Source organism: Xenopus laevis, chromosome 4S (assembly GCF_017654675.1).
Source record: "Xenopus laevis strain J_2021 chromosome 4S, Xenopus_laevis_v10.1, whole genome shotgun sequence".
Lineage (NCBI taxonomy): Eukaryota > Metazoa > Chordata > Amphibia > Anura > Pipidae > Xenopus > Xenopus laevis.
In genome coordinates this window covers 130,488,348-130,500,809 of record NC_054378.1, presented here as the reverse complement: position 1 = coordinate 130,500,809, position 12,462 = coordinate 130,488,348, and the positions used below count along the sequence as shown (strand labels likewise).

Genomic DNA, 12,462 nt, shown 5'->3' with positions numbered 1-12,462 from the left:
GCACACTCACCTGCAGAACAAACAAACATGCACTCTAACAATATGTGCTTGCACACTCACCTGCAGAACCAAACATGCACTCTAACAATCTGTGATTGCACACTCACCTGCAGATCCAACAAACATGCACTCTAACAATCTGTGCTTGCACACTCACCTGCAGAACCAACAAACATGCACTCTAACAATCTGTGCTTGCACACTCACCTGTAGAACCAAACATGCACTCTAACAATATGTGCTTGCACACTCACCTGCAGAACCAACAAACATGCACTCTAACAATCTGTGCTTGCACACTCACCTGCAGAACAAACAAACATGCACTCTAACAATCTGTGCTTGCACACTCACCTGTAGCCAATCAGCACTTACCCCAACTGTACCATCTGCCCGGCACCCGCCTCACTGGCACCCTGAATCCTGATGCCCAGAAGAGTCGCTCAAAACGTTTACTCTCATTCCCAAGCCAGAAACTAATTTTTGTACAGCAAGACCAACATGTAGGGACATCTACTGGTCAAACTGTGGCATTGCACCTCAAACACCATCTTATCATTACAGTTAAAGGAACACCAAAAAATGTTTTAAAGGAATGACAATATAATGTAGTGTTGCCCTTAGGGTTGCCACCTTTCCTACATTTGGAATCCTGGAAGGTGGCAGTAGAGGCGGGGCCGGAAACTCAGAAACTCTACTATGTTTATATAAACAAGCTGCTGTGTAGCCATGGGGGCAGCCATTCAAGCACAGGATACACAGTAGATAACAGATAATTACTACTATAGTTTATATAAACAAGTTGCAGTGTAGCCATGGGGGCAGCCATTCAAGCACAGGATACACAGTAGATAACAGATAAGTACTATTATAGTTTATATAAACAAGCTGCTGTGTAGCCATGGGGACAGCCATTCAAGCACAGGATACACAGTAGATAACAGATAAGTACTACTATAGTTTATATAAACAAGCTGCAGTGTAGCCATGGGGACAGCCATTCAAGCACAGGATACACAGTAGATAACAGATAAGTACTACTATAGTTTATATAAACAAGCTGCTGTGTAGCCATGGGGACAGCCATTCAAGCACAGGATACACAGTAGATAACAGATAAGTACTACTATAGTTTATATAAACAAGCTGCTGTGTAGCCATGGGGCAGCCATTCAAGCACAGGATACACAGTAGATAACAGATAATTACTACTATAGTTTATATAAACAAGTTGCAGTGTAGCCATGGGGACAGCCATTCAAGCACAGGATACACAGTAGATAACAGATAAGTACTACTATAGTTTATATAAACAAGCTGCTGTGTAGCCATGGGGGCAGCCACTCAAGCACAGGATACACAGTAGATAACAGATAATTACTACTATAGTTTATATAAACAAGCTGGAGTGTAGCCATGGGGACAGCCATTCAAGCACAGGGTACACAGTAGATAACAGATAAGTACTACTATAGTTTATATAAACAAGCTGCAGTGTAGCCATGGGGGCAGCCATTCAAGCACAGGATACACAGTAGATAACAGATAAGTACTACTATAGTTTATATCAACAAGCTGCAGTGTAGCCATGGGGGCAGCCATTCAAGCACAGGATACACAGTAGATAACAGATAAGTACTACTATAGTTTATATCAACAAGCTGCTGTGTAGCCATGGGGGCAGCCATTCAAGCACAGGATACACAGTAGATAACAGATAAGTACTACTATAGTTTATATAAACAAGGTGCTGTGTAGCCATGGGGGCAGCCATTCAAGCACAGGATACACAGTAGATAACGGATAAGTACTACTATAGTTTTTATAAACAAGCTGCTGTGTAGCCATGGGGGCAGCCATTCAAGCACTGGATACACAGTAGATAACAGATAAGTACTACTATAGTTTATATAAACAAGCTGCTGTGTAGTCATGGGGACAGCCATTCAAGCACAGGGTACACAGTAGATAACAGATAAGTACTACTATAGTTTATATAAACAAGCTGCTGTGTAGTCATGGGGGCAGCCATTCAAGCACAGGATACACAGTAGATAACAGATAAGTACTACTATAGTTTATATAAACAAGCTGCAGTGTAGCCATGGGGGCAGCCATTCAAGCACAGGATACACAGTAGATAACAGATAAGTACTACTATAGTTTATATCAACAAGCTGCTGTGTAGCCATGGGGGCAGCCATTCAAGCACAGGATACACAGTAGATAACAGATAAGTACTACTATAGTTTATATAAACAAGCTGCAGTGTAGCCATGGGGGCAGCCATTCAAGCACAGGATACACAGTAGATAACAGATAAGTACTACTATAGTTTATATAAACAAGCTGCTGTGTAGCCATGGGGGCAGCCATTCAAGCACAGGATACACAGTAGATAACAGATAATTACTACTATAGTTTATATAAACAAGCTGCAGTGTAGCCATGGGGGCAGCCATTCAAGCACAGGATACACAGTAGATAACAGATAAGTACTACTATATAGTGAATAAAGTACCCCCTTTTGTAAAATATAAGGATATTATAAGTTACCGAGGAGTTTCATGACCATATAAAAGTACGAGGCCGAAGGCCGAGTGTTTTTATACAGGTCATGGAACTCCGAGGTAACTTCTAATATCCTCATATTTTACAACTGGGGGTACTTTATTTATTATAATACACACATTTCAATGAGTCATGTGACAGAAATTACATCAGAACTCACCGTTTATAACTGATGACATCAGAACTCACCGTTTATAAGGATATCATTTACAGGATATTCATGGCTTTTGTGTATTATATTTTATATAAACAAGCTGCAGTGTAGCCATGGGGGCAGCCATTCAAGCACAGGATACACAGTAGATAACAGATAAGTACTACTATAGTTTATATAAACAAGCTGCAGTGTAGCCATGGGGGCAGCCATTCAAGCACAGGATACACAGTAGATAACAGATAAGTACCACTATAGTTTATATAAACAAGCTGCAGTGTAGCCATGGGGGCAGCCATTCAAGCACAGGATACACAGTAGATAACAAATGTCAGAGTGGAATAAACTGAATCATCATAGAGCAAGTAGAAGACTATTATATAAAAGGGAAACCGACATATGTTCTGCCTCTTTCTTTGGATTTCTACTTCCTGGAATGTGGGTGCAGGTAAGGAATACCTCCCAACATTAGATAAAAAGAGGGGGGGGGGAGATCTGCAGTGGGGCTACAAAAATGTGGCCACACCCCCAATTAACATGTCAATTATACAAACTTGGGAAGTTTGAACACATTTCTGGGGGTATTAGGGTCATGTTTTGTGTGTTAGTACAGTTTTACAAATAAAGATGACATTACTCTTTAAGCTGCCAGTTCTCTCAAGAGACCTGCTTATCTTGTTGCTTATAATTGTATCTCTGCGCAGGTGCTGAGTATACTGGTCTCTGCAGGAGATCAAAGAGAAATGTGGGAAATTACAATAAGAATCCAGGACTGTGGGTGAACTGTCAAAAGCAGGGCTGTCCTGGGAAAAACGGGACAGTGGGGAGGTATGGATTAGATAGATCCAGTAGATGAAGCTAGTGTGAGGATAGTTCTATAATAAAAGTTATTCGAGGAGTGAGGGATAGATTCAGCTTAGCTAATAAGCAGCCTGAGCTCCACCGAAGAGAATTTGATTATATTAGCATTCTCGGTGTATAATGTACTGTTGCTATGAATTGGTAACATTTATGTGTTTGCTTTGAAAAGATTGCTATAGTTTATGTAAGTATAGCTGCAGCCATTGAATGGGGGCAGCCATTCAAGCTATAAAAGGAGAAAAGGCACAGGATACACAGCAGATAACAGATAAGCCCTGTAATAGAATACAATAGGATTCTACAAAATGCATCTGGTATCTGCTATGTGACCTGTGCTTGAATGGCTATCCCCATGACTAGGGAGTTTTTTTCACTCTAATAAATTCGAATGTGCTCACAAATCGAATGGGAGGTTATTTAAGAAAAAACTCGGACATCTAACATTCGATCGAATAGGAACGACCCAAAAATCCGAATCAAAGTTTTCCTCTGAAAAAAAACTTGAATGTCAGGAAGGCTATTAACATCTTCAAATGTTTCAACTGACCTCTGTCATTGACTTGTACATGAAGTCGGCGGGTGCAAAGTATTGAATTAGAACGGTTTCCAAGGGTCAAGGTGTGATAAATTTCACATTCAAATTTGAGTTGGTGGTTTTAAATTCAAAATTGTGACCCAAAACTCAAAACTTTTAATTTACCATTCGAACATTAGTAAATCTGCCCCCTATATTTTCATTACTTTAATATTTTGGTGTTACTGTTCCTTTAAGCTGGGGACCCACAGTACAGACTTAGGGACTACATATATGTATGTATATAATACTCCGGGAGGTTGTACTGCATTATGAATATAGTTATCTGTTTTAAGAACCACTAGTGCCCAATTGATTTACTCAATCTTTAAAGTTATAGTTCTGCAACATCCTTCCTCCACTAAATCCACAGGGGCCCATCCCATTTAACTATTGGGCTACACTGTGTCCAATCACAACATGAACTGGGAATGCTCCTCCCACCTATGCAGGGACACGCCTCTGAGGAGCCAGAGCAGAATATGAATGATATGCACTGCTGCTCCTTTCCTGGCATGCAGCAAATATCTAATTATTTTAACAGTTACTTATGCACAGCCAAAAGATCAAGCAGAGCTAAACAGAGAATGTTCCTTACTCTCCACCCCAGCAGAGATAATTTACTGTTCAACTCACATACTGGGGTCGATTCCTGTGCCCTTGTACACAGAACTTACAGTTTAAGCCGGGTGCCTAGATGCAGGAGCATGATCTAATGTGCCTACCCCACCACTGAACTCATTTTATTTCCCCTGAGACAAAAGATTTTGCTGAAATTAGGATTTTAGAGACATTTCTGCAAGTTGGGCAGGGAAATGTTACTGCGCCAGATACTGATCTTCACAATATCCCACATTGAATCTGGTGAGGAGAGACCATTTAGTGACTTAATTGTGCATTAATTGTGCACCAACATGGGGACAGGAACTAAAAACCAAACCTCTCCCAGTATAGTGAGTACCAAGCCTGGAATTGAAAGACAACAGGAGACAATGTATTGTCTGCTGACTCTTTACTTGGTGGCGAATGCTTCAGCATGGCATAGGATTGCAACTTTTTGGGGCAGCGAAGTTCGGGAAGGGATGGCGGAGCGATGATGTCACAGGGCGGAGTAGTGCAGTTCAGGGCCGGCACTGATGCAGTCGGTGGGCGGGGCTATGACGTTAGTCTCAGAGAGTCCTGTCCAGTTTTCCTAATTTTGAAAACCAGGTAGGTACTTTTAACCCGCTTGGGTCTGGGTCAGACTGGGCCGGTGGGAGACCGGGAAAAAACCTGGTGGGACCCATCTCTTTTGGCCCAGACCTGCTCCCTGCACTGCTGCTGCTGCTTACCTCCCACCCTGAACCCAGCCACGCAGAGCAGGAAAAGGTACATATGCGCGGGGGAAAGAAGGTACGGTTTGCACCTGGAGGGCCCTTGAGGCTGCAGGCCCGGTGGGCCCTGGGGCCCTAGTCCAACACTGTGGCCAACTCTTCTGAAAACCTCGGGTCAAAAGTGGGTTGGGGGCGACTCTAGCATGGCAGCTGTCACTTATTCATATTTACTGTATAAATAAAGCAGTGGCGTTAAAGCAATGGAAACCCACCCCCCTGTTTGTACACACACTTCTTCTTGATGTGGTGTGGGTGCAAAAGTTTATTTTGGAGAGTTGCAGACCCCCTGATCCAAGGGCCCCCCTGGGGTCTGCTTCTTCTATTGTTATGCGAATGCACAAAAGACGAGCATTGAGGAACAGATTATTATATTTATATAAATACATAGATCACACATCACAATGTAACATAAATGAACACGTTTTATAAAATGTGGATCTCCCCGGGCAAGAGAAAGAAACAGCAGGACCAGAACTCACAGAAAAAAAACTACAGATTATCCCAAATGAATTATAATACAAAATATCAGACTGTTTACGTGTTGTTAAGGGAGAAAAGAACAAGAACGTCACAATGTGACACAATAATACAGGGAGCTGAGAAGCCAAATGTTCTTAGGGCAGTTGGGACCCACAGTCATAAGCACAGCACAAAGATTTGGGTGACGTGGGCAGTAAGTGTCATAAAGAAGAATTTAAGCCTAGTGATGGGAGAATTTGTCCCATTTTGATTCGCCACGAAATTCGTGAAATGGCGAAAAATTTGCGAAATTCGGCGCAAATTCACACCTGCCAAATAAATTCGCCCATGACTATTTAAGCCTAGAAATAAATATGCCCAGCTGCACTGATGAGAATGAGGCATATTCTCTGTAAAACATAAATAATAGCTGTTTTATATAATGTACTTATTGAACCAGCCCAGAGGTTCTGCAGCTCCATATCAGTAATGATCCCTCACATTTGCCCCCAGCAGCTCCCCATCTCCTGTTCTTGTTAGTGTGAGTCAGTGGCACTGCACATGCTCAGTGGGCTCTGGGGAGGAGCTAAGATTAAGGATTATGCGAAATCATCAAGCGGAAAGTGAGGTCACATCTGTCATAGAATCTGATGATCTTTCTATTCAGGTCTCCTCTATTTATGTCCCAGTCTCTTATTCAAACCATTGTGTGGTTGCTAGCAGGGTCGGACTACTACCGGGACTACTGTCCAGGGCCCTCTCCGCCCCCCCTGCCGCCCCCCTACGATGACGCGCCAAGCATGCTTGGCGAATCAGTGAATGGTGCCGTGCGCATGCGCAGATGGTGCTGCATGTCACATAGAAAAATATCAGATACGATCGGGACAGGGGCCCATTAATGGTCGGGGCCCACCGGGTTATTTCCCGGTATCCTGCCGGGCCAGTCCGACACTGGTTGCTAGGGTAAATTGCGCTCTAGCAACCAGAGTGCTGATGAAATTCCAAACTGGAGAGCTGCTGAGCAAAAAGAGGAATCATTCAAAACCCACAAAAATTTAATAATAAAGACCAATTGCAAATTATCTCAGAATTTCACTGTCTAAATTGATGTCCATTCAGCATATGTATTTTCCAGGTACTACAATGAATGTGTGACTCTGTATCTGAGCTTCCACATGCAGCATCTTCTGTCTGGAGACACACAATGAGGTGCAACTGAACTATAACAAACTCACTAGAACACTTTGGGTTCAACAAACCCATACTGGCACCTTAGATGTATAAACCCACGTGTGACGGCCCTAAATGGCCCAAAACGAAAAGTATCCTGCAGAGCTTTATAGTCCAACCGTACACATCAGTCCCAGTGGAGCGAAGCTTACAATCATATTGACACTCTCTAAGGGTAACTTCACACATAGGTTTGCCTCTAGATCCCTTTAAAACTGGGCACATATCAAAGAGAGAAACCAAAGCAAAGTAATATGATTAATGTGTCCCATTGAATGAACACCCTGCAGAGCTAATAAGCAATTAACTTAGATGCAAGTTGTAGACTACACTGAGTCATATGTAGTATGTGTCTGAATTAATTGCCAATTAGCCCACAATCCCACTCATTTCCATTATTTCCAGAAATAATCTCTAATTCCATTTCAGATGCAAAACTGCATAGTGATGGCCCCCTGGGCAACATAACCAGTAATTGCTGGAACTACAACTCCCAGCAGCCCCTGAGAACCTGTGGCATAGGATTCTCAAACTTGTAGTGCAACAATAGCCTGAGGCTGTAGATCAGACAACCCTAATAATGATGGTAATGCCCCTCTCAATGTAAGGGTGCTTTGAAGGGCCCCTGCCTGCACTGAACCACTCTGAGGTGCAACACACTGATACCCCAGCAACCCAAATTTAGAATAAAAAACCTTACAGCAGGTTAACATTCTAACAATGGTTCCATATGGGGCTACACAGTTTCCTAGAGGGTGCAACTACTCCCAGTCCCCCAAGAATCCCCCAAAGTATTTCCCAACACTCACCTTCTGCACCACTGAGAGTGTTAGCTCTGGGGCCAGTCATCCTGTTCATGCTCCTCTGCCTACAGGGGGTTGGATTCCTTTCCTTCCACACTGGGATGTTGGTTCAGAGCTGAAACTTCCTCAGAAAATAACTTTTTGGTTCATTCCCAAAGCAGCACAAACCCCACCATCAAGCCCCCCGCCTACCCCTGCACAGGCTCCGGCCAACCCACTCTCTAAGGGTGCCAATCAGCATGTAGAGAACTCTTTCTCAGGGAGCCAATCAGATTCCACAGCAGCTCTCAGCCAGCCAATCATAAGTGCAGGGCAGTATTATAGGAATTTTCTGTTTTATTCTAATTTTCCCCATTTGTTAATGTGATTTCTCTGCAGGGAGTGTCCCTCTGAGGACAAAAGGGGAAGAAGAGGATCCGCTTATTTATTTATATCTATCCCCCTCCAGATCCAACTATACAGGAGTTTCTGTCTCTCACACTCACACTCACTATTGCTGCTGCTATTTGTTTCTCTATCATCTCTATATCTGGAGAGTCAGTAAGTAAAGAATAGGGGGTCATGCTTTAATCATGCAACTGCACCCCCATTTGGGTTGAGATGATAAGTAGGGACTGGCCCCCCATGGGGATGAGGGTAAATGCCACAGGCAGTGATTGGGGCACTGACCACCAAGAGCAAATTTAAAGGTGTCATTTACCTTTAAGTTAACTTTTAATATGTATTAGTATGGTCAATTCTAAGCAATGTTTCAATTGGTCTTTATTATTTATTTTTTTGTAGTTATTTTTGTAGGGTCACTGACCCATGTAAAAAAAACAAAATGTTCTGTAAGGCTACAAATGTATTTTTATTGCTACTTTTTGTTACTCATGTTTCTGTTTAGGCCTCTCTTAATCACAGTCAAGTCTCTTATTCAAAGCAATGAATAAATGGGTAATTTGGACCCTAGCAACAAGACTATTAAAATTACATACTAAAGAGCTGCTGAATAAAAAGCTAAATAACTCAAAAAACACAAATATTTAAAAGAACAATTAGAAATTGTCTCATCACTCTCTACATCATACTAAAAGCGAACTCAAAGGTGAACAATCCATTTAAGGAGGTTGCTTCATAGTGTAGGGGATGTGAAAGAGTTTATTTTCACTGCTGTGGAAATAATGATAATTCTAAGTGTTATAAAAGGGGGGAGCAGCCATGTTCTTAATCTTTGGATCCACTCTGTACAGAGGGTAGTGTTAATGGGGGGCTTGGGACAGTAAATGAGAAGCCTGGATTGGACTGCCACCTGTTTGGTTTTGCCGCAAGCAGTTCAGTTTTTTTAAAGGGGTGGTTCACCTTTAAATTTTTTTTTTTCAAAATGAATCAGTTAATAGTGCTGCTCCAGCAGAATTCTGCACTGAAATCCATTTCTCAAAAGAGCAAACAGATTTTTTTATATTCAATTTTGAAATCTGACATGGGGCTAGACATATTGTCAGTTTCCCTGCTGCCCCCAGTCATGTGACTTGTGCTCTGATAAACTTCAATCACTCTTTACTGCTGTACTGCAAGTTGGAGTGATATCACCCCCTCCCTTCCCCCCCCCCCCCCCCCAGCAGCCAAACAACAGAACAATGGGAAGGTAACCAGATAGCAGCTCCCTAACACAAGATAACAGCTGCCTGGTAGATCTAAGAACAACACTCAATAGTAAAAACCCATGTCTCACTGAGACACATTCAGTTACATTGAGAAGGAAAAACAGCAGCCTGCCAGAAAGCATTTCTCTCCTAAAGTGCAGGCACAAGTCACATGACCAGGGGCAGCTGGGAAATTGACAAAATGTCTAGCCCCATGTCAGATTTCAAAATTGAATATAAAAAAATCTGTTCACTCTTTTGAGAAATGGATTTCAGTGCAGAATTCTGCTGGAGTATCACTATGAACTGATGCATTTTGAAAAAAACATGTTTTCCAATGACAGGATCCCTTTAAGTTAACTTTTAGTATGTTATAGAACGGCTAAGCAACTTTTCAATTGGTCTTCTTTGTTTATTTATTTTAGTTTTCAAATTAATTACCTTTTTCTTCGGGCTCTTTACAATTTTCAAAAGGGGGTCACTGACCCCATCTAAAAACAAATGCTCTTTAAGGCTACACATTTATTGATATTGCTACTTTTTATTATTCATCTTTCCATTCAGGTCCTCTCCTATTCGAAAGCCAGTCTTCCATTCAAATCAATGCATGGTTGCTGGGGCGATTTGGAGAAATATTTCAGAAATTACAAACTGGAGAGCTGGTGAATAAAAAGCGCAACAACTCAAGAATGACAAATAATAAAAAATGAAAACCAATAGCAAATTGTCTCAGAATATCCCTCTCTACTTCATACTAAAGGATAACTGAAAGGTGAACAACCCATTTAAGGCCTGTTCGGGTCTCAAACCTGGACAATAATCTGCCTAATAAATGAAAAACATTGAAAACGTTAGACACTATTAGAATTAGACCTAAATTAGAATTGTTGCATTTCAGCTTTCTGGATAACTTATTTGTGTATGATAGTTCCTATAATTATATATAGTTCCTATACCTGTAATTAAAGTATTGGGGTTACTCACAATATACAGACAGAGATATGGGGTGGTTTTGAAACTTTCTGTCCATTGATAACACTGGACAGTAATGCAATAACCCCACCCATGACTCCATTGACATCATTGTGTCTGCCTCTGATGTCATCATCATGTCCACCACAACATCACTGCCTCACCCCCAATGCTACGGTATCTGCTCTGCTCACTTTCTTTGGGTTTCACTGCTGGTAAAGGTGGCAACCCTAAGCCTGGGCCAGAAAGTATGGAGGGCAATGACAGTGACACATGGGGAGTTGTGTTACCCACCTAATTACCTTGCTATTGCCCTGGATGTAAATCACACAGGTATCATGTGAAAATGCAGGGACAGAATGAGATAATCAGGGTGGCTAAGATTAGTAGCCCTATGCTACATTTAGAAGTACAAAAAGTAGTTGGAGATACACACCTTTTTTGACCTTGCCAATTTTTGTGACCACACTCCCTAATTACCATGTTAATTTTACAAAATTTGGCAGGTTATGAATGTTTTATCACATTTCTGTGGTTTTTATGTTACTACAGTTTTGCTAATGAAGGTGAATTGCCCTTTAACCTGCAAGTCACAGTTTCCCCAAGCAACCTGCTTATCTTAAATTGTTATAAATGTTCCTTTGCTTATCTTAAATTGTTACAAATGTTTCTTTGCTTATCTTAAATTGTACAAATGAATTGAATTACACCCGCCATGTGTTCTGGGCTCTCTGCCAAAAGCCAATTACGTTTTAGAAACTTTGTATCTTTTTCTGGCTGTTCAGTGCAGGAGATCAAAGAGAAAGTCAGGACATTTCAGTAACAAGCCGGGACTGTGGGTTGAGCTGTCAAAATTAGGACTGTCCTGCGAAAAACGGGACAGTTGGGAGGGATGCAATAATGCAAATACATGTTACATGGGGGCTGCTAGGACTTGTATTATATGCTTCATCTAGGAGGAACTTTATGGTTTAGGGGCTCGGAGTAGAGCAGATTACTTTAGGAGACCCCACTGGAGGTGACATTTGTGGTGAGAAGTTAACCTATTGAACTTCCACATACACACCCCCTTGGATTTAGGGGAATTACCCCCCTTCCTAGACTCTCTTCACTCTAGGTATTCCCCTGGATTTCTAATATTCCCGTCTCAGTTAGGTGTGGGCATGTGCGCTGAGCGTCTGGTGGTAGGATAATGGCCTCTGTGTATTTGCAGTTGTTATTCCACATTCCTAATAGGCCATGCCCAAAATTTCTCGTATCTTGCGGTTCCCAGCTACGGTAAGTTGATGCCTCTGTATATACAGTCATTATTTATAGTGAATAAGCTATCTGTGTGATGAACTTATTAGGTTTATTGAAGCTATGTCAATGTAAATAAAGTATGTCTGCTGGTCCCTCATTTGCTTTGATTTTACTTCATTTTTGAAAAAGAATACTCTATGTATGTACTTGTATAGGCAGGGTGTTCCCTGGTACTCATGTAACTTCCTCTACTTCCTTTGCACAGGGGAGTGTATTTCCTGGTACTCATGTGACTCTCTACTTCCCTTGCATGAGGGAGTGTATTTCCTGGTACTCATGTGACTGTCTCTATTTCTTTTGCATGGGGGAGTGTATTTCCTGTTACTCGTGTGACTATCTCTACTTCCTTTGCATGAGGGAGTGTATTTCCTGGTACTCATGTGACTGTCTCTACTTCCTGTGCACGGGGGAGTCTATTACCTGGTACTCATGTGACTGTCTCTACTTCCTTTGCATGGGGGAGTGTATTTCCTGGTACTCATGTGACTCTCTACTTCCTTTGCATGAGGGAGTGTATTTCCTGGTACTCATGTGACTG

At 41.8% G+C, this 12,462-nt stretch overlaps 1 protein-coding gene across 2 annotated transcripts in view; it reads right to left on the bottom strand.

Annotated features, from left to right (window-relative positions):
• The window catches only part of fgd3.S (FYVE, RhoGEF and PH domain containing 3 S homeolog), a 68,518-nt gene extending 60,276 nt beyond the window's left edge, over positions 1–8,242 (bottom strand). For both annotated transcript variants that reach the window (XM_041561870.1, XM_041561871.1), the window contains exon 1: positions 8,032–8,242. In XM_041561870.1, the coding sequence (XP_041417804.1) occupies positions 8,032–8,080 (49 nt within the window). In that variant the 5' untranslated portion in view covers positions 8,081–8,242. The remainder of the gene's footprint in view (positions 1–8,031) is intronic.
• Positions 8,243–12,462: the final 4,220 nt, after the last annotated feature.